Source organism: Ammospiza caudacuta, chromosome 4 (genome assembly GCF_027887145.1).
Source record: "Ammospiza caudacuta isolate bAmmCau1 chromosome 4, bAmmCau1.pri, whole genome shotgun sequence".
Taxonomy (NCBI): Eukaryota; Metazoa; Chordata; class Aves; order Passeriformes; family Passerellidae; genus Ammospiza; species Ammospiza caudacuta.
The window spans coordinates 42,665,651-42,692,052 of record NC_080596.1 but is presented as its reverse complement, the minus strand read 5'-3'; the positions used below and the strand labels follow the sequence as shown (position 1 = coordinate 42,692,052).

General features: G+C 37.7%; 2 protein-coding genes across 3 annotated transcripts in view; one reads left to right on the top strand and one right to left on the bottom strand.

The window, feature by feature from the left end:
• Positions 1-222: 222 nt before the first annotated feature.
• On the bottom strand, positions 223-10,213 carry SPCS3 (signal peptidase complex subunit 3). The gene is made up of 5 exons (XM_058802962.1): positions 9,972-10,213; positions 7,454-7,527; positions 4,860-4,936; positions 3,312-3,427; positions 223-2,868 (listed from the first exon to the last, which is right to left on the bottom strand). Exons 1-5 carry the CDS (start codon positions 10,112-10,114, stop codon positions 2,736-2,738), a joined length of 543 nt encoding a protein of 180 aa, XP_058658945.1. The 5' UTR covers positions 10,115-10,213; the 3' UTR covers positions 223-2,735.
• The window catches only part of ASB5 (ankyrin repeat and SOCS box containing 5), a 40,296-nt gene continuing 23,882 nt past the window's right edge, over positions 9,989-26,402 (top strand). The window contains exon 1 of one of the 2 annotated variants that reach the window (XM_058802960.1): positions 9,989-10,046. Coding sequence is in view for 1 of the 2 variants with exons in the window: in XM_058802957.1 (XP_058658940.1) it covers positions 22,087-22,282 (196 nt within the window). In the remaining variant the exon portion in view is untranslated. Of the gene's footprint in view, positions 10,047-22,068; positions 22,283-26,402 lie in introns of those variants that run through there. The other variant, XM_058802957.1, reaches the window with a different exon arrangement.

The following is a 26,402-nucleotide window of genomic DNA, read 5'->3' as shown; positions in this document are numbered from 1 at the left end:
CATTAAGTAAATCAATTGCCAGGGAATACCTTGTTTGTACATATTACTTCATAAACCAGCAATATTTGGTCAGCAACACAGCTAAGAGCACACTCAGCTGCCAGCAGTACTAGTACCTCATGAGATGTGTGAGACAAGAGGAAGTCAATGCCATTAGTTCCCACAAAAGCACATTCTTTTTGTAAATGCTTTGAGAATTGTCACAACAAAATACAGTAGCCATTTGACTTTTGGAAAGGCTTTTTTTACTTTTTTATAGAGATCAGTTGAGGACTTTGCCTCCTTAAACTCTGAACCAACACCCCATCTCCGTGGCTCAGGAGCAAAAGCCAAGCTATTACAGCATCAAGTGCTCATTTATGCTGGCCTTTTCATCAGGATAAAAACAAGTTCTTCTCTCCAAGAATTTGAACTCCATGATGGTTTCTTCTTCATCCCTCTAAAATGCTTACCTCAAACATAATTTCTGTTCACAGAGAAACACAAGTAAAGCATCAAACATCACATTTGAAAGCTACTGTTTCTGTGTTTTGAAATTCTGCTACTGTCTGCTGGGAGGAATATACCATTTTGTAGGACAGAAAGTAGCTTTCTCCCTGATGCTCTTTGACAGCAGATCCTTGTCTCTGTAGTTAAAGCTTCTCTTTAATAGGCAGACATTATATTCAATGGAAGAGTACTGCCAAAGGAATGCAGGGAAGTGGTTGAATGCCAAGCCACAAGAAATGCTTCAGTAAACAACTCAAGAATATACTTTATGAAAAAATCAACCACTTATTTGGCAATTAGCAAAACAAATCCACAACTTTGCCCAATTATCTCTAAAAATATTTTGTTTTCCTTCTCTATGACAGTTTTAAGTTCTCTGTAACAGTTTTTAGAGCCATATATACAGTTGATATCAAAGCACAGCAAAAATAATGTGTTTCAATGTGCTGATTATACTACTCTGTGGAAAACAGCACAAGTTCAGAGAACTGAAATTCATGCAAATATGCTGGATACAAATGACAAATTCTCCTACAACATTTATGTAAAAATTTTTTTTAGTTTTTTTCACTTAAAATTTTGTTTGTACAGACAAAGCACCTTTTGGGAATTTTTTTCAAGACTTTTTTTGATTAATATATCAACATGAAGAATGTATTCAATAGTCACTTAGGAAAAACTCACAAATATTAAAGATCCCTTTTTAAAAGCAGGTTAGTTCCTTCAAAATCAATCAGCTCTTAGGTGAACTCAAAGGGAGATACTCTGCTCCGATCTTTTGCATCTCTTTTTTTATAAGGGTTTTCACAATGCAGTTCTCATCATTTTTCCTATTACTTTTTTTCTGATTTACAGCATTAAAACCTGAGTTTTAGTTTCCTCTTTTTCCAAGTGTCCAGTACATCTAGAACATTCCATCTGGCAATGAATTCCCTTTGTCGTGCTTTGTTTGAAGATACACACGTAAATCAGGCATTGTGCCAGGAGGGTGACAGCAGATAGAGGGGGTGCTCCATCTCCTGGCTGTCCCCTGGATGGCCTGAATGCACCAGGCAATCATGCAAGCCACTGCTGTTGCCTAGAGGCATCCTGGTACCCTGCTCCTTCCCTCCTCCACACCCCAACAGCACTGCCAGCTGTGGCTGAGGGAAGGAGCACACACAGGGGGATGTGCAGCCACAGGGAGGCTGCTTTTTCTGCAGAGGTTTTGCCTGAAGCTGCTGCATGCTGCTTGCTACCTTTCCTGGCTCATGCAACTCAGCAAGCCTTACAGGTAGACCCACTGACAATCAGGCTGGGAAATCTGCCTCAATTACTCTATCTTACCATGGGGAAACCCTCTGCTTTGGAAAGGTTTGCCCAGACTGTTTAGGGAACATCTAGCCTATCCCTTGCTGTGGAAGATCCCCTCTGATATCAGTTGTCTCAGCCCATTCTGGGACAAGCACGTTCATTCTTCCTTGATGAACAGATCCCAGTAAAAATCTAGAGATTCCATTTCAGAAAGCCTTTCTCTACCTAAAGCTTTTAGTTTTCTTACTGACTTAGCCTTATGTCTTATGCTTAAAGAAATAAGACTCATACTGAGTAGATTTCTTTTTATTCTTCCAGTTTGCTGTGTTGCAAGCAGTTATTAAAATGATTTGTAATACAGAACTGAATGTGGGCTTCATCAGTGGCACTCAAGATTTGAGGCTGACTGACAGATAATGAAATACCAGTTTTCCAAGTAGCTGCTGACAGTCCTAGAAAGGACCAAGTTTAGCCTACTGTAACATACTGCATATGGATTTAAAAAAATGCCCTAAAATGGAACAGCCATTTCCTTCTGGCACTTCCAGAAACCAACTCCAGAAAGTATATTTGAGTTCTACACAAAATAAGTAAGAATCACAGTACTTAAAAAGCCCAAACGCAGGAAGACTATCTTCTGGTTTAAAAATATTTATTTAAAAGAAAAGGAGATCTATACTTAAATGGCCAGGAAAAAAAAAATCCTCAGTTTTCCCCCTCAAAACCGTTACTCTGCAATTTACCTTTCCCCTAAGTTGCAGCTTCAATGTTTTATTAACAAAAAAAAAAAAAAAACAACCCTGAATTTTCATTTCCTTTTCCTATGCTACTATCCTGAGGAAATTAAGCTCCATTCAGTGAAAAGTTGCATGGGATGCAAGAAGAAACTGCAATAAAATGTATCCACAATATACAAGTATAAAAATATTTTGCTTATGATTCAGTACTATAATTTAATAACTTTTTGTTGTTTCATAGGTATCTGGAAAAGGTACAGACACATGTCCTGATCCTGTTACAAGAGGTAGAATGCCAGCATTTGGTACAACATTCCAGGAGAGAGTCAAGGTGATATTCCTGTTTCCCCTGCAAAAGCAACAAAGACTATCAGCACAAAAACTCAAGTTAAGTGATTTAATTAACAGTTACTAGTATTAAATAAATTAGGATACAGATTGTTTATCTGGTCCAGAAACAACAAGCTGTTTAATTTTAGGTAGTTACTGCCTACTTTTTTTTACTTGACCCCTTTGGAGTTGGGTGGACCACAAAACCAATTTTACACAGACTGAAGGCAGAAACCCAGAAGCCTGTTGCTCATAATAGCAGTGCATCTTCCAGTCTACAGAATACATAGGGTATCTGTACCCCAAGGCCATCTTCTACCAATCAAAGGTGCAATAGAGATGACAGAGTATCACACAGAATACAGGCACCTTACTACACCAATGAACACATGTATTAAATGCAAAGTATGTAAGTAAATCAAGATACCATGAATACTAGTAATAAAACAAATATTTACTTACTTGAGACCATTTCCATCATCAAAGAAAAAGTACTTTGACTTCATGTCTTTTAAGGACAGCCTTGGGTTATCTCCTCTCAACATGATCTTGTCCCAAAGGACCACCTGATTTAGGGCCTAAAATCACAATTGTAATTAAGTCAGCAAGGTATCTTACCAGATCACATTCAGACAATGGACCTTCATCGCACTATTCCTCTAAAAATCCCTTTTGCAAGTACATGCTTGCAATCCCTAGCTAATTTAACAAAGTAACACTTCACAATGGGGTAATGTAATACTACTACATGGTGAAGTGCGGCATGGAATAACCGGAAACAACAAGGAACATTTTAAAACACAAGAAAGACATTTTTAAAAAAAGTCATATGCTTTAGAAGAATTACAAAGCATAAAGGGGTTTCCTTCTGAATTGCAAAGTAAGTCACTTTCAAAGCAGTATTTAGACTTTGTTTCAAATAAAGGACCTAAACTGAGTTAGCGTGACTCTGCTTATGTCCGTATCATTTTTCCAACTTTAATGGAAATCTCCATTTTAATTGCAAGCATAACCCCAAAAAATTTATTAACAGTTGAAAAAGTGAGATCCCAAGTTCTTATGTTACTGGAATTTACACTGTAAATTCTTTACACCCTAAAGTGTAAAGTTGTTTCAAGTAGATGCAAAACAGTCTTGTTTACTAATCTATAGAACAATTTAGAAAAATACATCCCAGTATTTGTGAGAAATGTTGAGTTACATGAAAGAAAAATCTAAAATATGGAACAATACAGTAAAATCACTGTACAATCTAGTACAAACACAATATCCACCACCTTGTTTAATATAACTAAGGTACTTGAAAAAAAAGTTAAAAAAGAAGGACAGTTTTGTACAGCAAGTTAAGAAAATCCTGAAGTTTCACCATTTCCTTGCAATGTCACCACAGCAGCTTTAACTAGAATTCAGTGGTACTATGGCAGCATGCTGTTTCATGAAAGCAATGTTTTAAACGCTGCTCCACATAGCTTCTATCAGATCAGTAAAAAGGGTTTTCAACTATCCCAAAGGGAAGGCTCAGTAGCAACCAATTTAAAGGAACGAGGCAAATTATATTGAGAAGTATGACAAGGTAATGTAAATGAATTACGGGGCTACAGTAACTGGTAGGGCCAACTGTGATCCACGAACAAAACACACACCACATCAGGCCAGCCCAGAAGCCACTCCCTCCTGTTTCTAACAGCAGTCAACTGCAGACATTTAGGAAAAAAGTAAAATGGACAGAAAAGGTGAAAAAACTTATTTACAGTATACTATTGTAAGTATACTGCAACACAAGGCATGTGTCATTTTTCTCCCATTTTACTGGGCATATATCAAGTTAGGTTTTATGGAAGTAAGCTTCCCAGCCTATGATTTAACTGTCAAGAAAATAATCATGAAGGCCAGCGCAGGCTAGTAGGAAATACTGGTGCCCTTAACTCTTCTCAGCAGAACTACAGAATGCTTAAAAATAGCTGCAGCACTAAAATGAGCAATTGCTTCAAACCTCTTTTTAATACTTACATTGTTTTTCGTTGAATATTCTGCAGACAAATATAGAAACAACTGTTTAACATTCCAATCAAATATACTCTGCAGATGTATGCAAGTTAAGAAAAATACCATACAGTACTTACATAACCTTGTTTTATTTAGTAGATCTAAGTAGTCTATAATCATTACAGTGAGCTCTTACCTTTCAACATACCTCATCTTACTCATAAATCAGAGCACTGCCAGCAGTTTGAACACAAGTTTTAGTCATAATAAAGTGACAGGTTTTCAGGTGGGTATTTCTTTTTACTACTTATGAAATCTAGCTGCTATTTCTCCTCCAATAATTTAAGAGTTCTATATTTGACACTGCAAGCTAGTAACCACAATCCTCTGCTAGACAACCTATTATAAAACCTTAAACATAAAAGTCACAACAGAATTCTTCCACAAATATCCCCAAGGCAATTTTTATAGTATCAGAGAACCCTTGCATCCAAATACAATAACGTTAAACAGTATATAAATACAAAATTGGTGAAGACTAGGGAATTCAAAGAGCCTTTAATGCCCATGTTAGAGAAATTAGAATATGGGAAGTATTTCATATTGGAAGGGACCCCAAAAATTAGCAAATTTGATTCTCTACTGACAACAAAGAAAGCTCATTAGACTTGAACAAAAAACTCTGATCAGATTTTTAATCAGCAGTAAAGAACTGATGACTGCCATTTGAGACAGTATAATAATGCTGGGAATCTAAATAGTTGTCTGTTTATTTAACAATAATGCGTGACTGCTAAGGAAAACACTTTTTAATTCACAATAGAGATTAGCTGTAATCTTTTATTTCCTAGTCCTCTTTTCTATTCTATTTGCCATTATCTCAAAAGAATAAATAGATTCCCTAACCAGCCTCAAAATCTGTTTCTCCTTCTTCCACTCATCCCAAGACACACATGTTTTTCAGCTACTAATTCAAAGGGCAAGAAAGGAAAGAATTAAATATTTAACTCCTGTCACAGCAAGAATAGGTAGAAATATTTTACTTGAAGATTTTTTTGTCACCTGGCTCAAAATATCAAACAAGATTTTGAAGATCTCCTTGACAGGATTTCTAATCACTTGCAAAAGTAAACAATGAATTAAATAAGCTTAAAGGAGATTGTCAAAATTCTATGCTCCCTTTCCTTTGCCTAGTTCCTTTTTCTAACTGCCATTTTATTTAACTTCTCCCAGAACTAACAACTTCTTTCTGGTAGTTAAGACAGTCCATGTACCTGTACCTCTTCACAAATTTTGAACAAAAAACCCTACCAGACTTCAACAGCTCTATGTATTGCAAGCTTTGTTTATGCCAGGCATGAGAGATTCAGTCAGAATATTTTTTTTTTAAAGGCTGTTACTAGTAGCAGTCATTCAAACATGGAATCTTTATGCTCACATATTGCAGACTAATCCTTTTATAAGAACATTTCTTTTAGCGGTCCTGTCCTGCTTTGCTCTGCTTCTCTCTATACACAATGTGTACAGGTCTGTGCATCTAATTTAGAATTCAGTCTCTGTTTTTAATATGTATAAGCTTTTCAGAGGTAAAACTCAGGAACTTGCTTCTCCTGTTTCCAGTTGATTGAAAAAAAAAAATCCTCTTATTCCTGTGCAAACAGGCCTGCAAAAATCTGATTAGCCTGTTTATCCAGCATTTGTATCAGGAGTTGTATTTTGTGTGGTCTGCTCACACAAGACAGTGTTCTTCAAAAGGGCGAAACCAAAACACAGAGGTGATCAGTGCCTTGCCTAACAGACAAAACCCAGCAGACAGGGAAAAATCCCAGGATTCTCAGACCAGCTGCAAAACATGGTTTAGTGTAACCACCTGAACATGCCACCTATTATTTGGTACTGACTTCTGAAGAAAAACTCTTTCAAGAGCCTAAATGCAGACTAGCAGGGAAGCAAAGAAATACAAAAAAAACCCCCTGCAAAACTGCAAGAGCAATTGAGAAAGAGACCAAAAAACAATGTGATACATCTTTCAGTAAACTGTATGCTTCCCAATGAATTTCATACTATTCAATGCTAAAGATTAGAGTGTTTAACATCTAAGCAAGTAAACTATTACAATGCCTTTTTTATTTTTAGAAAATTATGGGTACTTCTATGCAACTTTTATACAGTCAGGACTTAGAAATCCTCACAACAAATTGAGTTTGAAAGGTGCAGTTCCTACATCAGGTGTGACATTCAAAACAATATCCTATATAAACCCTACCATTAATCCACTCCTCAAACCACTGATACAAACTTCACTTAAAAGTAATAATGTCTAGATGTTAAACTGCATTCCCCATTATTAGATACAGTGCACTTAACAAAAGAGCCTGATTTCAAAAAAAGGCATTAAACAACTTGTCAACTACTAAAGACCAAAGAGCTTGTTTAAGTTCTATTTCACTGCCATAGCTATGCAAAATACTATTTTTAGCTGCTTTAAATTTTTATTTTTAGACAAATTGCTAGTTTTCCCCGTGTCCTGAATATCTGAAGATTATAAGGTAACAAAAATAGCATCTAAGTGTTCTCATTCCAAAAAGTCTGCAAACCATATTTTCCATTAAGGATATCTGCAGTAATGTCAAATGTGACGAATCCCAGATCACTTCTTTCTCTAGGTCCAGTGAAATCTTCTACATTTTTTCTAGGAGAAAACAAAACACAAGATTATCCTTTCTCATTATTTATATCTTACACATTACAAAAATTATGGTTTTTATTAGATATTTCCCACATACATTTTCTATATTTTGCTTTATATACTTCTGGCTAAAATGCAATCAACATTACAAACTAACACCCACCTTCCAGAAATTATGGTGTCCCAGTTTCAAATGTCAGGCCTTGACACCACAGCGTCTAAGACATGTAAGTAGCCTATTGACTTTTTCCTGTTAACAAAAATCTGTATATAAGCTGGACTACATTTCACTTTAGTAAAATATGTTTTAGCATCTCCATATAAGTAAAACTGATTAGGACACCATCAGCATAGCAGTCTGCTGGCAAGCACATTCAATCTTATTTCTCAACTGTCCTTGAAGAAACAAAAAAAACCAAAGCCTCTCGTGAGGCTTTGACCATTCCAACACAACAGTTTACATGCATAGTTCACACAAGTCTCAAGATTTATTCCTGTGATGTATTTAAGTAACAGCATGAAGAAAATAGTTATTTTCATCTACATTCTGGAAAATGGTATCATTTTGGAAGGCTTTATTATAAGTGTCCATTTGGAAAACTACCTCATGTTGGCACACTAAAACACAATGCAAAGAGTAACTGGAAAATAACAGACACACAGCAGATATTGCCATATGTATTCATAAAGCTTATCAGTTTACCAAACTTACCATCTACAAAGAGGAATACCACAGGCAATTGGCTTGGCCATCAACTATGAACCTCAACTCTTCATTGAACAATTTTTTTATGTATTATGAACTTCATAGCTATATTTATTCCAGTTCAGAAATTAGTCAATTAAAATATTATTTCATTAAAACCAGGTTTAGTAATCTCAAATTAAAAAAAAAGTTTACAAGTGAAGAAAATACTTTTGGAGATAGCAGATAAGAAAAACACCACTAAATCTTCACAACTTAAGCCCTGTTATGAATTTTCATCTCTTTGCAAAAAGCAGTATTTTTAAGTAGAAAACCTTATCAAGCACTTGACTTCCTCTCTTAACCATTGTCAGTCAGATGGAGTAGCAGGCCTGAGCTTGGGGACTCCAGAACTTCTCAGACATTCAAGAGAAGCAGATTAGGTGTAGCACCTCCCAGTAACACCAGATCTGCGTGCATCACACAAGGGACTGGCAATACACATTTCACCCGAATCAGGCATTTGTATGCTGCCCTATATATGCCCTGAGCTCACCATAACAGTCGAAGACATGCTTTTATGTTAAGTTTGTGCTTTTGCAATCCTCAGTGTAGCATGAATACAGGTTCTTGGTTTTTTTCCTGCGGTATTAAACCAGTCTGAAAGGTGATGGCAGTCCCTTTATTTGCAATCATGTCTCCTTTCAAGTCCTGCTATTAGGCATCCACAGGTGACACAACTTGGGGTGGTTCCAAAGCTCCACAGAATCATCACCAAATCACAGAATGGCCTGGGTTGGAAGGGACCTTAAAGATCATCAATTTCCAACCTTCCTAACATGGACAGGGACACCTTTCACTAGTCCAAGTAGTGCAGAGCTCCATCCAACCTGGCACTAAACACTTCCAAAGTGTGCTGCTTTAGCTCCCTAATCTGAGCCAAAACCAACCTAACAAAAAAACATGAGCTGAGTTAAAGCAGGTCAGTTAAACGTCCTATGACCCAGATTCCCCAGTGTCCTCTGGTAAAGAACCGCGTGGCAAAAACGGGAGCAAAGACCTCCACTCATAGGTGGCTGTAACAGCTGCTCAAATGCTTGTGGAACTACTGCCCTCCACTATATGGAAGTTCTCTGTGAGGAAGTCTCCTTTCAGAGAAAAAACCCCACCCCGAACTAACACCAAAACTGGGAAAAAAGGTTCCCCAGCACAAGTTTGCATCAGCCCATTTTATCTGTGTAGGCAATGCGTTTTGATGTGCTATTGTGTCCTACACTTGGTGCACTTCGCAGAAAAGAAGCCATCCCAATCACTTTGCTACCATAGGACAGAAAGTATGCTAGGTTATCAATGGAGGAACCCAAGAGAGCTACTAATCAAAAGCAAAAGGTACTACAATGGGATAAATGTTCATGGGATGAACTCCACGTTCCTGCAATCCCTGTCTCCCCCCAGCCGCGGGCAGCAGCTGGCTCCGCTCCGCTCCCGGGACCGAGGCGGCCGGGCCGCTCCCCGAGCGCCGCCCCGGCTCCCGCCCGGCCGCGCCGTCGTGGGGCTCCCCCATTGGCCCGCTCGGAGCGCAGGAGGCCGAGCCCGAGCGCCGCGCGAGCCGCCGGCCGCCCCTGCCGGCCGCAGCGTCCCCTCACCCGCCCCTGGCTCTCGGCTCCCGAGCCCTTCACTCCCCAGCGGGCAGCGCCTGCCGCCCGGCCGGGCCCGGCCCTGTCCCGCCGCTCCCTTCCTTCCCTCTCCGCGCCGCACTCACAGCGTGACCCGGGAGACGGCGATGCGGACGGGCACGCTGCGCTCCTTGAAGGCGGTGGTGATGAAGCAGCCGAAGGTGAGCGCCGCCATCACGCTCAGCGAGAAGGCGAAGAGCGAGTTGGCCCGGGACAGCACCGTGTTCATCTCCCCGCTGGGCCCGGCCGGGGCTGCGGCCGCTGGTCGGGCGGGGCGGGCGCGCGGACGCGGCAGGAAGCGGGAAGCGGCGGGCAGGGGGGCCGCGCGCGCGACCGCCGGGAGGGGGCGTGGCGTCGCGCCGGCTGGGCGGGCTCCAGGATGGCCACGCCCCCTCGTCAACCCCGCCCCGTTCCGCCAGGAGATGGGCGGCGCCGGCGCCGGAGCGCGACATGGCGGCCGTGACATGGCGGCCGTGGTGGGGCGGGCAGGGAAGTGCTCTGTGGGTCCTCTGTCTGCCTCCCCCTGTGCTCCCAGGGCACTCCCTCTTACAGAGCATCTGTCGCTCTCCTGGATTTTTGCATTCGTGTAGTAAAGCGTAAATGAGTTTTAGGCGGAGGCTTGTATTTTTACTTGATGTCTGTATCTTGCTTTCACTGGTGGTGCTATTTGCCATTTCCTCCCTTGCTTCCTATGGGATGTTCCTATTCATTTGCCCTTTGTTACACACGTGCTCAGTGTGTCAATGTTCTTGCTTAGACATTTCCTTTAGTAGCTGGGCGTGTTCCTGGATCTTCTTCTTTGGCGTGGTGATCCCACACCGTCCGGCAGGGTGAGGCAGCCTTTCACCTTACCCCACCAATTTGGTTGAAGTTTCAATTTAAATTGGTACCAGCAAAGATCAGTTTGTGTAGTGAGGTGATTCCTTACTCCTCCTGGGGCCCCTCTTTGGTGCCCATTCCTGCTTCCCGGACCTGCAACGTTATCCATGTGAGAGTCCAGGGGGATGAGAACTTTTCAATGCTTTGGTGCCCTTCTTTTCGGTGTTCCCAACCGCCGTATTCGTGTGTATTAACTATACCAGAACGGATAAACCGGGATTTCCGGGGCTGCCAATAGGTGTCAGCAGTGATTCGGTTACGTTTGATTTCCCAGCCCTGAGGTTGCAGCGCTGCAGACACAGGGAGTAGGAGCAGGAGCTCCGAGCCAGGAGTCTGACAGGGTGGGAGCCTCATGGGGACTGAAGGGACAGGGAGAAGAAGGTGGGCACTGCCGGGCCTTTCTAAAATGTTCTGTAATGATGGTGCTGTTTCTTTTCCTCCCTGTAGCCAAGAGCCAGGTCTATGAATCAGGGAAATAAACCTTTGCAGAAAAAGGTAGGAAATAGAAAAGGAAAAAGATCATACTGAGGCTTTTTGTTTCCTCAGACTGAGTACCTACAGCACATGTCTGTTTGGCCTGCAGGATGTGAAGGTACCTATGGAGACATTCCTTTGGGAGCCCTGTGTTCCGCTATCTGTGCATTTGCCACATTGAGATCAGTCACAATCCGAAAGAGGGTAGGCTCTTTTCTGGATTGCATTTCCTAATTATTGGCCTTTTTGATATTTCATAAGAGTTTCAGCAGTACAGAGAGTTTCTTGTGTAAAGATTTTTGTTGGCTTGTTATTATTTTATGCTATTCAAAATATTAATTATTGTCATGGTGCATGGTCTGGAACTTGTTGTTGCTGAAACCTTGGATTATTTTTACTGAAAAGTGGGTACTTTTCCCCAAAATAGTTGAAGACTTAGAAGCATTAAGGAAGCTTTTACTGTAAGCTTCATTTCATAAGTTATAAAATGTCTGCTGCTTTCAAAAGGATAGTTCAAAAGCGAATGCCGTTTTTTCTCATATCTATGAAGAACAGAAGGCTTAATCACCTTTGTTCTTGTTTTTAGTTCATGTAGTTGCTATTTCGAGTTTTTCATACTAAACAACTCTTTAATTAAAAATAGGCTCTTTGGCAGAATGTACAGGAATGAAGTAGTGAAATTTTGAAAGCAGTAGTTAGGTACCGGCAAAAGATCAAAATCAAAAGGCTTAGCCAAATTAATGTGTTTTTAAGGCAGTGGATAAATATGGCTATTGCTTGTGGAGGTTTGGATTTATTTTAGTAGAAACCTTAAATAAGTATCACTTAAAAGCACAGTAAACAGGAGAAGACAGATGGTGTAATTTATTCAAGGACTGATCTATTACTGTTTCAGAATAAAGAAACCTATAGCTTTTTAATGACTGAAATGTTGCAAAATCAAAATAGGAAAGTATCTTGAAATAAGGCAGTTGTGGGAGAAAATTATTCACAATAGCTGTTTAGTCGTAAGTTCTAGATTGCTCTTTGAAAGGTATAAAATATGATCTTTTGTGAAGAATGGTGACATAATATTAATATCAAAAGTTGATGACAGCTAAATAAGTTATGTTACTGGGAATTGAGCAAATACTATAATTATGGAAACAAATTTGAAGGAGCTTGGGGAAGCAGAAAACTTTGGGAGACCATTTCCAAGATGCAGTGGAATGGTATTCATTACACCCAAGCAGCATCCTTAAGCCCAGACCAGCAAAGCACAAGGCAGTGTCAGTGTTCAGGCTGGCTGTTACTTCAAGAAATGTCATGCTTTTCATTACAAACTCGTTGAAAAAAATTCAGAGATAGGATTGGCAGCAGGTCTGAAATGTAGAATTTGCCATCCTTCTCCAGTCCTCAGCCTAAAATTATCTGACTTTGCAAATGAGTTTTTGTACACTCTTTGATCTATTAAACATGTTCTTTTTTTATAGTGCCGGCACTTCAGCAGGATTGATCCTTGTCAGCAGCTGATGATAAGTGGTCTTTTGAGAGAGAGTAGCTTGCTTTCTTTGATTGATATGTTTCTACTCTGATGTTCAAGTTACGGAGCAATTCCTTTCATCATCTGTAAACAAAATAGCAAGTGTTGACACTGACCATCAACAGAGATTGCTATGAGTTCTTTGTTTTCCCACTGAAGTCATATTGGTTCTAACACAGAACACATAGATGGAAGCTTTGGGGTGTATGTTGTGAATTTCAGGTGAAAGGGAGGTGTTAACTTCAGCCCAGCACCTGTAGCCTTCTTGGGGCTTAAGTTTCTGACTAATTTTACAGCTGAAAATTTAGGTGCCTGTGGCATCTTTGGCACCTAGATAGATGAGGACCTTTTTTTTGATCTAGGTACATGTATGTATGTCTTGATCTTTTTACCATGAATGACTAAATAGTTTCTTGTATTTGTCCTTTATTAATTGTTGAAATGTTAATTCTTTAAGAGACAGTAGCAGCACACAGCCTCTTAGACAGCTCTGGGTAGGTAGGAAGATAAAGATTAAAATAAATGTGATGCTGTCATGATCAGCTGTCTCTTGCAACAGCCCCCTTTCAGTTAACACCTCTTCTGGATGGCTCATTTTTACAGCTGGCGTGGAAAGGCTGTGACTAAGAGAAGAGGCTTTTTGGACTGCATTTGATTCTAATGTTCTCCTCACCTCCATTTTTTAAGCTTTGGATCTACACAGTATGCAGAATAAGAAGATAAGCAAAAAGAAGTTTTCACTTGTCTTTGTGGTATTACTGTGAATCCTTCAGCAAGAAAATCTCGGGGAATTTTTAATTTCTGATTTCAGAATGAAGTTGATATTTTACAATATTGTCTCATTTAGTGGCATAATATATGGTAAAATAAAAGCTGCATCACAGAGAGAATCAAATGTTCTTGGCTCCAAAGTCAATATGTTTTGGAGCCTAACGTAGTTAAGTTTTGGCTCCTGTGAGGTTTGCCCATTTCATGGCCTATGAAGCCAGGTTAGTAAATTCATTCAAACATTACTAATTTAGCTTAACCTTTCTGACTTCATTGTGCTTTCCATTCTGGGCTAGAAACCCGAGTGCTACTGCTCCACCTCAGCTGGGGTTTAACCTCATTCACTCAGCCACTTGCAAGACTTCATCACAAGGTATTTTTATGTCTCTTGTAAAGGCATCAAGCAGAGACTTGTCATGCCTCAGCTTGAAGAAAAAGATGTTTTACTGGCTCTGTCATGGTGATATCATTTAGCTGATACCAATTTTAGTGGATGGAAAAAGCCTTTCTGTTACGAGCAGTAGCCATGGAAGTCAGCATATAATGACATAAGCTTGCAGAATAAACTTTTAACTCTCATCCCTACTATTGACTGTGTAATTTCCTTTTATTAACAACATTCTTAGGCAACAAAATACGCTTTACAGAGAAAGAAGAAAAATTAAACCACTTAACCACTTTTACTTAGTCAAGAACAAAACCTGACAAAGTTTGAAGAAAGGGGGAATAAAAGTAAACAAATTATTTCACTGTTTTGAGAAACAAAAAATATTTTTGAAGAAAAAATTTAAATGGTTAAAGAAAAATTTACAGACAGCCTGTAAGGAAGAATAAAATTAACAATTTTGAAAGGAATTCAAATTGATGACACAAGATTCACAGCTTAAGAATTGTTTTTATTTAGAGGCATCTATTTAATAAGAACAGGTGACATTTTTGCTGTTAGTTGAAGAAAAGATTAAAAACTACAAAAATACCAGGTTTACTTAATGAATTTAGATTAATAAGGTGGTTGCCCTGCCTACTAAAGTTAGTTTGTCAATCTAGTTGAAACACCAAAAGCATAGCTCCTGTGGTATCACAATCCTAAGAGGTTGAGTTGCCGCAGGGGGAATCTCTGTTCTGTAGACATGGTTTGCAATGAAAGAAATTGCTTGGACCCGAGAAAGGAACTCTACAAAGGGAAAGAGGTGCAAAATGAGGAGATTCTTCCCAAGATTCACTGATACACCTGTGTCAGTACATAAGGCCATCAAAAATTATGCCTAAGTATCCTTAAGAAGAGGCAGTGCGTATGTGCATTTTGACATTACTCTCCCCTCATAGTTTGCTACGAGTTTTTCCAGGGGGTCATTTGCCTTGTCACAGAATGGGTTGTAGAGGGTGGGTGTGAGTGGTTTTTTCATTGTAAAGTCCAACAAGATTGGTTTTAATTTATTAAGAGTTGAAATTGCCAGATTTTGAACTGAGGAATGTACCAGTACACATTCCTTCCTGTTGATTTCCAGCAAGGGAGAGAGAGGGGCAGGAACCTTTAGCTGAGGAATGGAGTGGGCAGCTGGAGGAGGTAACTTTAATTTAAACTTCTGGGGGGCAAGATTTGCTAGAGTTTGTCTGTCAGCAGGCTGCGTGTGCCTGCTGTCTGACACGTTTCAGGGGTTAGTAATGTCTCTAAGTACACACATGACTTATTTTGGAATGTTCTGTAATACTCTTAATAGTTGAGTTATGTTAGGTATCCAAAGAGGACTGCAACAAATACTGTAAATAAACTTACTACGTTTCTAGCAAAACTCAGATTGAATTTACTTGTAAACTTGTTGGTCATACCTGCTTCCCTTCTGGGTAGAACTTTGCTGTCAGTGATTAGATGGACTGGTTAAACAGATCAGGCACATTCATGTGGTAATGTGACAGCACAATTGGCTGATGCCAGACTTGTAGCTGAAGGGGAATCTATCCCCATTATGAGAAGCAGCTGTCCAGTGGTGCATAACAAAGGGCTACGAACTAAACAGTACTATGTTATTTTTTCAAGGACTGAGAAAGTTAGAAGACTAAAATTTCATGATCACTTAAGTATCTGAGTTACTTTTTATGCTTTTAAATACATGTTATATGGAGAATGTCTGCTGTGTGCAGAGATGCTGATTGATATTTAATCTCTGACCAGTAATCCCATTCTCTGGAAATCCAGACATACAAGTCTGTAGGCTAGAATTATTTTCTAAGATAGGAGTAGTATTTCCAACTACTAGAAAAGGCAAAACACCTCAATGAAACCATTTTTAATTCATTAAGAGTTAGTAGAATAAACAGTCTTTTTATGATGTTAGAAATGAAATCATTAATGTACTCAAATAACTTGATTTGTATAGAGCCTAAACTGTGTCAGACCAACGATTTTAGTACACTGGACCAAAAAAGTACCACTGTACCTCCCAAAAGGATGAATTTGAACTTCTACAGCAGTTCAAGAGCTGTGGAAATAATGTGCTACACCAAAATATAAAGAGAAAGTATATACATAACAAACCTTTGTAAATTTTTGTGTATTAAAGCTCTTTTAAAGGAACTGTTGTGCTTCATTGTTAGAGAAGGCAAATGGTGTCTAAATAAGTAACTGTTAAGTAGAATGGGTGTCAAAAGCCAGAGCTCAACTATGAGGAGAAGTGTTTTAAGACACTCTCATTTTTCCCTGGTGTGCCACTAAAGTTGTCATTGCATTGCATTTTGAAACAGACTTTTGGTTCAAGTCTTTGGTTGGGTTATCAGGCTATTAGCAGGGATTATGAGAACTACAGAAATTGGAATGAAACTAACTTTGGTTATGAGTTGTAACTTCATGTTGTATGGTGTGTGTAGATCCTGGATAGACATGGCATTCAGGAAGAAATCTGTAAATAGGAGAAATGGGTCTTTCATTTCTTTGGTTTGCAGTGTTATATCTGTTGTAATTGGCAACACAACTCTCAGGTTTTTGTGCTGATAGTATGGCTTTGTCATGATACTCAAGTAATTTTGTAGAATTCTTAAGGATACCAATGAGGTGCAGTGAAAAAGCAGTTCAGATCTAAACCAAGTTTCCTCTTTTCTGGATGAAAAAGTTTGTGTTCTCTCATATTTTGTCTTTTCATTCTCCCAGAGCAGTAGCACACAGTCTGTACTTCAGCCACCTCTTCCCTTCATATTTTATGAAGAGTAGTATTTGGGTTGTATAAATGGGCTTGAGCTCCTGTTTAGAAAAGGACACAGCAGCTGCTTGATGTTTCCCAGTCACTCCAGCTTCTGAATTTCTTCAGGTAAATATGACTTGTTTGGGTTTATTTTCTGTGCCTAAGCATAAATGCACCATATCCTTAACTTACGAATTATATTAATGAAAAGAACATTTAAGACTTTTTGAAGACTGATTTATGGTATGTATGCCTTTTTATTGTCTTCAATAAGATGTCAAGGTAACATTTTGAATAGTGAGGAAATAAATTTTAAAATAGTTCCTTTGAGTCTAGATTTCTCCAGTTCAAATGCTTTGAATATAAAATGGTAGAAAAAAGTGCTGAACATAGATTAAGAAGTAAATGATATAACATTCAGTAGCTTTAGATAAGTAGGTAAAATATTGAAGATTAGCATATCATACACTCATTAAAATACAAGTCAGCTGGTCACTAAGCAGATAATTGTTGATGCTGAGTTAGACATTTCCTTTTCAGTAGCTCATGCTTCTCTTTTTTTGAGCCCTTCATGAAGCATTTTATGCTTATATCAGAAATTCAGTACTAAAATTTGATTTCTTACTCATATTTTATTTTAAACTCTTTGTTTCAAGGGTATTACTTTAAAAATTTCTCCTGGTTGGCTGCCTATAATATATAAAAGAATAAATTCTTATAAGCACCTAAGAGTTCCTGTTTCTCTGCCTCTTATCTGAAAATCTTCTCTTATCCCTGTAATTGGACAGAAGTGTCAGAATCAGGATGTCTTGTGTATATCTAGATGTCTCTTATATGTGGAGGAAGACATGCTGGTGAAGTGTCATAGAAATAATTCCTTGTATTGTATTTCATCTTTATCTCATTTTTAAAATAAACATTTTCCCTTTCAGGGTTTTATATGCATCTCCAAAATGGAGAAGATAACTGTTAAGACTAACTGTAATGGAATCTGTGTTGTGAATATAATTACTCTTTTACATCTTCTATCATTTAGTTTAAATAGATTACTTTAAAAAATATAAATAGAAAGAAGTATGTTTTCCAAACGTAACAACACAGCATGTGCTACAAAGAAATCATATTTCTAAGGGTTTTGTAGTCTTTGATGTTAAAAAAAGTGCCTTCAAAGACTAAATATTCTGTCAGTTGTGTTAATTTTCTTTTGTATCTCAGCTTACTGAAAATTAGACACACCAGTCTTCTAAAGCATAGAAGAAAAATTGTGAGAATAAAATAGTTTATGAATGTGGTTATGCAATTAATCATAGATGATAGAGCACAGGTTTTGTGGTTTTCGTTTTTTTTTTTCCCCTTTGGTTTTTTGTTTGTTTGGTTTGTTTGTTTGTTTGGTTTGTTTTTCTAAAAATTACTTTGTTTGGTTGAGGGTAAATTGTACACTAGATTTTGGACAGTTTGAATTAGCACAAACAGGTGCCAATGCTGGATACTTTCTTTCTGCACTTGGCTGCTACACAGCAAAGCCTTAAAGGCCAGCGTACTTTGTCTGAGCTCTGGCATTTGAAATGAACCCCTTTATGGTCATTATAAACAGCAGGATTGCTATCTTGATTCTACAGATTATGTTCTTGAGAAATGATAGCTGACCAAGCTACATTAAAAGGGAACTCTAGGACCATAAATTCCAGCATTTGAAGTTTCTTAAGGGGTTTTAAAATTAAAATAGTTAATTGCCAGAAGTGGGGAAGCATATCAGAGGAATCATTACATTGTTCTTGTTTTATTTGCTGGAAATGTGCTAGTTTGTCAAGGTAAGGGTATCCTCATCTGCCACAGTATTACTATCTTCTTAAACAAAATAAAAATACAAATATTGTTAATCTGCAATGTACCTTGTTGCCATTTTCTTGTGTGCTATGATAAAACCCTAAATGCTAAAATAATTTTACATCCCATCTCTTCTGTTGACATTAAGTGAATGAACCATCAAGATTTCATTTTATTTAGGTTTGTAATCTGAATTTTGTATTAAAATAAAAGTTATTAAATACATAGTTAGTTATTCTTTTTACCAGGATACTTGAGTGGTTTTTTAACAGCAATGAAGTTATCTTCAGAACACTCCACATTTTACTAGAGAGGAAATGAGGCCAAGAAGTTTCATTCCCAAAAGTCAAAACTACATGGGAAATGCGAATATCCAGATTAAGCCACTGCTCTTTTTAAGTGTTTTGATATCATTATAGTGTTGTACATTTGTTACATATGGTACATTTCCATTTGGAACCTCTCAATATTCTGAAGTGCTGCAAGATATTGCCATGCAACAGAAAATGTGGAACACTTACATCTCACTTTTTTACAGTCCTTCATGTCATCTCATTGACTGCCAGATCCTTCATTTACTTACCTATGTTTCTGTTTTCTGATTTCCATTGCAACAGCTGTAGCTTTCTGTTTCTGGTTTTCCCAGTCTGCATGGGCTTCCTCTCAGCTATTCTGTGTTCAGATCTCGCATTCACATTGTTGGTTCTCCCAAAATGCTGTGTGGGCGTTAACTTCTAAGCACTTGCTCAGTTTTCATGACTGGGTGCCTCATAGCATGGCTTTGCCAGCAAGCTGTAACAGTAATTTCTGTAGCTCTTTAGAACGCTTAGATTAGGATAGACTTGGTTCTGTGCAGCTGGGAGAGTTTCCAGCTAAGATGGCACATAAGAGTTACAGAGCACTAAAAAAAGAGGAAATATTATAAGACTAATTTTGCCAATTTCTGATGAGTATGTGTGAACTGGAATTCTCAAAACTCATGATTTCATGTATTTTTTCATCCTTATGTAGTTTATTACTGATGAGGGAAATTTTTGAAAGGACACGAGGCAAGTTTTGATACAGGAATAACCTTCCTGTTCAATTTTCATCTTGTTCCTAAAAGTGGTTTTACAAATCTGTGAGGTTGTTTGAAACATTACTTACAGAATACTAAATGCAAGTTAGCCTTATTATTGTAGTTTTAAATTTACTTTTTCTTGAACCTCGACAGAAAAAAATAACTTGAAAAAAGCAATCTAACAATTGAGAAATTTATTTTGTGATTTATCTACTGCAGTTATAAGAAGCAGGAAACAGTATTGTATGGTGAAGATGAATTCTGAGCACTGTTAACTCCTGCTGTTATTTATGGTAATTGCTATTTGGAGTTTTGCCTCTAAAAAGAAAGATTATTTTGTTTGTTAACAAAATATGGGAGAAGTCCAGATGAGAAAGCAAGTACTAGGTGGCATAACATGAAAAAAGGGAAAAGGGGTCAGGTAAAAGACTGTAAGGAAGAAAAAGCTTTCTGTAACACAATTATGACTTTTCCTTGTACTGCATGGTAAATTTGTGAAACAGGTCCATAAGGTAGCTGGAAAATTCTGTGGACTGATCAAGTTAAGCTTAGTAATACTAGTACAAATATGGGAGAACTAAGAAATTCCAGTATTGGGTGTGTTACTAAGGAAAATACCATTTCTATTAATGATTGAAACAGAGCTTGGCAGTGGTAGCTCAGATCATAATGCCTTTTATACTTGTGGAAAACATGACGCCTCAATGCAGTGTCGGATAACAATGTGCCAAATATAAAAAGGGATTTTCATTTGGCATTTTAAGTACTCATTCCCGCTTCTAAGAATGGTATGAGGAAAGCAGTTCCTATTCTGGCTGGATGAGAAAATGTCTATAAATGAAATTTGGTAAAAATTTGGGTATTTTTTTTACTAACTAATATAGTTTACAAGGTAAACTCCTTTTTAATTTCCTTTTCTAGTTATGATTGACTTTTAAGTGGACTAAATGTTTTCAAAGAAAAATACCTGTTGCCTCTTTCTCTCAAGATAAGCACAATTCACTTCCTGTCTGTCAAAAATTTTAATAATTTCTAAGAACATTTCTACTTATCATTGTCTTTTCTTCATTTGTATAGATTTGTTTGCATTTAGTTTCCAGAAAACATTATAGCTTCTTACTCTAATAAATTACTCTGAGAGTCAGATGATAAGAGGTGCCTTATTGTTTCCACTTCCCTTCAGAAGTATGGTTTTGTATTATAGTGCTTTATATCTGCTATTCTGTTCATTGAAGTCAGGGTGATTTGTGGATGCAGTGACATTTGGATCATACCCTTTTATCCTGATGGACTGCTGCCAACATTCTAAAATATCTTTGTTTTTTTCTAATCATCAAATGAGAATCCAGGTTAGAATAGAAAGGTTTAGGATTACTTTGGTTAGAGCATTTTAAGTTATAATTCAAGTCACTGTTTTTTTAATTTAGAAGGAAGTATAAAAGTTTAGGGTAGGACCCTTTCTTGTGCTGCCAGGAATTTTTCCTTTAGGATTATAGTTCACTTAGAAATCTGGTTCTGTCATGCAGCTCCTCAGTTTGTATCATGTTGCAACTCAGCAATTTACTGAGCAATTACTCACACACTAATGGAACAACTTGTGAGTGACTGCTGATGACTGTGAGTAATAGCTTTATGGTATAAAGGCAAATTAATTCTTAAAAAATTGGAGGAATTTAGATTCCCCTCTCTAAATCTGGCCAACAGATAAAGCCTGTCGTGTCATATGATGCAGCACAATGAAATACATTTCATAACTATTAGAAATCTTCCATGTTGAAATGTTACCATTGCATTTTAATTAATTTAATTTTAGGTGCTCCAGGTCTTATGGATAAAAATATCTAGATGTTTGACTCGTATCACCTACTCTGAATACTGTTTTATGTATAGTGCTAAAGTCTAGATACTTTCATTCAGCCTGAGCAAAATAATGAGACTGTCAAAGCTGATATATATTAAATCTCTGTTTATTTATTAATGTGTACTTCAATTATTTACTTCAATTATATGATTCTAGTTTTTTAAGGAAAGAATATTAGTCTGACATAAAATGAAATATCAGAAAAGAGCAATTGTACTTAAGCAGCAGGAGAACATATTTTAGCAAAAACATGTTATCTGAGTTATGTGGTTTAGTACACAAATTTAAGGAGTTTATAATAATACTTTTGAAGATGTATTTTAAACATGTAAATAAATGAATTAGAAACACAGAATTTGTAATGCAACAGACCTTTTAAGTGGAACAAGTACAATCCAGGATCTTGGAACCTGCTGTCCCACATGAATATCACCGGGCTAGCAAGAGCGGTAGTGAACTCAGTACTACGTACAGTATAAATAATCGTCATATTTTGCGCAGCAGGCATCATGACCAGCTGATATTTTCTTTCCTCGGGACCAGTTGTTCCCAAGAGTGCATGGCTGGAGCCATCTGATCTTATCAACACATTTGAGAGCCCGACCCAAACACTGACAGAGGTTTTGCTGCAGCAATGACTGTCATAGAAGAAAGTCGCCCTTTTGCACAACAGTTATCCAATGTCTACTTTACTATACTTTCACTTTTTTGTTTTAAACTTTTTGTGAAGATCAGCCTTGCTATACTTAGTCATTTCTACATTGTGAAAGGAAACCGTAAGGAAGCAGCAAGGATAGCTGCTGAATTTTATGGAGTTCCTCAAGGACAAGGTATATTTGTATATACTCTGTTATCTCTACTGTTTGGGGATTTTGTTTTTCAGGTAATTACTTATCTGGTAGCCTCATTTGCATTCAGTTTTTCAAGTGATATGTGTGAGTGAGGTTTTTGTTCTGTACTTGTTGCTGTGTTTTTTATAAACAAAATTATCTGTAGGAGGGTTGTTAGATTATGTGAGCTTTTTTTTTTGTTTTTTTTGTTTGTTTGTTTGTTTGTTTGTTTTAATTAAGTTGAGAATAAAATTCAAATACCACAGCCAGTTTTCTATTTGGAGAGAGGCCTAGATTTAAGATGCCTGTGTATAAATAAGGTTGCCAAATACTTCCCAATCTGGGACTATTTTCCCAGTTGCTCCTAATGTCCCCCAGATTACCACGCATAGTTGAAATTTTCCAAGTTTGGCATATGATTATTTTGCAATGCTCTAGTGAAACTAGTCAAAATATTTCTGAAAGTTATGTCTTGATTAGGGTAAAATTTTCATATAGTAATTTTTTGAGAGATATAGTCCTCATATACCTTGAATAAGTTGACTCTTGGCACAAAGCAGGAACCTTAATAACAGTTTATCAGGGCCAACTTTTGGGCATGTATGTGGAAATCCTTCAGATTTTACTGGATCGTAAAGCTCTTGTGAAAATTTCTTTTTCTGTTCCCACTAGCAGAACTTTGGCAGAACTGTTGCCCCAAGTTCATCAGTAGTGAGGTACCATTTTTTCATTCAGTTCTTCTGCATTACAGAGCACTCTTTCTTCTAAATTGTGGCATGCTGGCACATGACTGAGCCCTGATTTTGCTCAGCTTGGGATCCCTGCTACCTCATTTGTCTTCATTATTTTTCCTTATATTCTGGGATGGCATCAAGCTGAGTTAGGCAATGGAACAGAAAGACTTGTCTTTCCTCTTGCTGCCTGTATCACTCATCCCTAGGTACCACAAATGTGAAGACAAAGCCCAAGTTAAACATGAGGGAGAAACTATGAGCCAGAAATGAAATGAGCCAGAACAGTTTCAAACTCAAAAGATTTTTTCAATCTTCAATGTTGGGACTAAAGCTAGACATTTTGTGTAGGGGTGTTAAAATTTGCAATCCAGAAAGAAAGGCTTAAATCCTAAAGCAGGAATTAGCTTACTTTGCAGAAGATTTACTTGAGATGGATTTCATCATGTGTTTTCTGCACAAGCTCTGAAACCCAGGGTTTTTACATCTGAGCCTGTTAATGGCACCACTTGAACTACTGTGCATGTGTGTGAGTGTATGTGCAGATACAGGTGTGGGAGGGTGTGGGTGTGTATGTATATGTTCACTACAGTAGGGTAGGAAGGGCACAGGCAGGAATACTTGCAGAGAATGGGAAAGGCCTTACTTGAAGTCAAGAATTTTTTGCCAGACGCTGCTCGCTAGCTCTAAGGCAGCTCTTTATAGGGAGACCAACACACGAGCTGGGCACAGAAGGAAAGAGACTTGGGAGGAACTGGAGTGAAAGGAATAACATGCATCAGTCTGGAGAGTAAAATAGTGTTTATGGTGTTACCTGTTGCTGAACTCAGGAATCTGTAATTCAGGCATTTTTCAAAAGTCTCATACCTAAAGAAATTTTAAGCATTAAGTATTACTAAGCATTATAGTAGCTGGCCAATGCAAAAGGTGAAAATCTATCACTTTTGCAGGTTACTGTTTTGGTCATGTAGCAGAGGTTTTTATTGATTTTAGGGTCAAACATATGGTAGGTTTTCTAGTTTTCTGCTTGTTTTATTAAAAGAAAATAGTTAATGCAACTATTTTGTGCTTAAGTTGGACTTTTTACAGTTCAACATCAGTGTGCCACTGTCCAGCTTGCAGTGGTTGGTTCTGGATTTGTAACAGTTGTAAGCACATGTCCAGCTAGTGTTACAGAATCTGCTATTCATCCATTAGTTGGGACTAACAGCAGCAATCCTTGCTCATTGGGATGCAAATAATTCTCCTAAGAATCGATATTTTATCTTTTCTGTATTTATTTCTATATCTGTGGAAAGAGGCATGCTAATGTCTGAAGTCACAATGTGTTGTGGGATTTGATTTTTTGGTGTTGGTGAAACAGAGGGATGCCTCAGTAGACTTCATGTAATACATGTAACAAAATATCCCGTTAAAAGTGGTATCTAAAAGATGCACAACAGGTAACATTGAGCATGAAACTGCTTTAAACATTACATTGTAAAATTAAATACTGAGTATCCTCCTAATTAATGATCCATTCTGTGTTTTTTCTCAAGTAGCAGAGAAACCTTGGCAGAAAAAACACAGCACAAAGAACCACCAAGACAGATAATTAGCCTAGCATCTGTCATTAGCTAATTGAAGTTTATAGTGTTTCAATAAGTAATTCAAATTAGAGGAAATGTTTCTTTTTATTTTCTAGTTTTAACCTGATTACATCCTCTCAAAATTCTGTTAGGAATAGTATTTTAGGTTTGCTGTTAATAACAAAAGATTACTTATTGCTGTTATAATGGCTTGTCTAGGATAGAGTGCTATAATTTTGAAGAAAAAAGAACCTTTGTAAATGTGCTACTAGGCACAGGCATTATTTCATATTTTCTAAATTGACCCCTTGAGTTAAAATAAGTCTTTCTTTTATGAAGTCTGTGTAATTGAGGGTGTTGCAGGTACAGACAGGTAGTTTTTGGTGGAACCCCTTTTGTCAAACTGAAGGTATAGAGGTCAGTTCAGGAACTGAGGCCCAGGGATCATGCATTTCAAGGCTGACTTGCTTTATTTTGTCACTTTTTCTTTATTAAATATAAAGAGACAGCTTTGCCTGTGTCATCTGCTTTGTGTGGTCTTGTTGCTAAATGGGTCGTACTTTGTTCCTTAATATTTCAGGAATATTTTCAGTTTCAGTAGTCAGCAATTTACACTCCATTTATCCTTTGGATCTCAAGTGTACATGAATGGCTGGATAATGTCACAGTCATTAATTAGAAATTATTATACTGTTTATGTGACATGGAAATAAAGGAACTAGATCAGTGTTCAGCATCAGCTAAGAACAAAAAAGTGTATGTAAAGGCTCTGCTAATTATAGGGCACTTTCATTTGTTTATGGAAATGATGTCTGAGTAAAACATTTCCTGTGTATAGCTCAAAGGTACCTTCAGAGGTAAATTGAATGCTCTAGGATCAAATATACATGAGTTATCTGGTGAATGCTGGGCTAATCTGTTTTTAAAATGCTTAGTAATAGAGATTTCTGCAGCATCCTTATGCAACCAATATCAGGTTTTCTGTTCTCATCACTAAACTGCTTCCCACTTCCTCCAAGGGTGACCTAAATCTGTGTCTCTGCTAACTAAATTCATTAAATATGATTGTTTCTCTCTGTGTATGAGAAGTAATCAATTTAATGACTATTATCATGCATTTTCTTACTTTTGCTGGTTTTTTTTTCTTTTCTAGAATAAAGTAAAAAGCATTTAATTTAGTCTGTCCTCCTAAGTCTTATTTTCTAGCACCTGGAGTTACTGCAGTTGCTCTCCCTTGGACTTGTGCCAGTTCATATATAGTTTACAGACATCTTTACTGATGTATAATTTCCCATGTTAAACAGAGTGCTCCAGCTGAGACTTTATGAGTGTAACCAGGGAACTATTAGTTGTATACAAGTGGAACACTTATGTCATGTGCCATGTATATGGCACCCTGTGTAATACCTCCTGGAATGGTGCTGCCCCCTCAGCAGTAAAGTATTATGGATAGAGGCTGTAGCCTGTAAGCCACATGTTAAAACAAAGTCACTGTGTTGTGCATTTGCTTTTTCCTCTCTATGTACAGTACTTTGTACTGGCCTTCAGCTAATTTCATGCTGTCTTGGTATCAGACAATTTCTCTGTTTTACTTTTCTGTTTTGAATTGCTTCTCTCTGAGCAGTTGTAGCATCTACAGTTTAGTGTCATCTAGTGCCTGCATAAAAATAAATACATTATTCTATCATTCACAATATTAAAAGCCTGAATAGCACCAAATGCAGGACAGAACTTTGCAGTCTTTTTTACATTTGCTTTAAGTGAATTGAAGACCTGGGTCCTAATAAGCTATTAGAGTTGAATTTTTTTTTTCAGTGAAGT

Coding starts and splice junctions, on each gene's coding strand:
- SPCS3 (XM_058802962.1), bottom strand. CDS start 10,114: ATGAACACGGTGCTGTCCCGGGCCAACTCGCTCTTCGCCTTCTCGCTG. Junction 4,937..7,453: donor CACATTTGACATTACTGCAG/ATATCCTTAATG, acceptor TAACTTGCATAC/ATCTGCAGAGTATATTTGAT. Junction 2,869..3,311: donor GATGATGGAAATGGTCTCAA/GTAAGTAAATAT, acceptor TTGCTTTTGCAG/GGGAAACAGGAATATCACCT.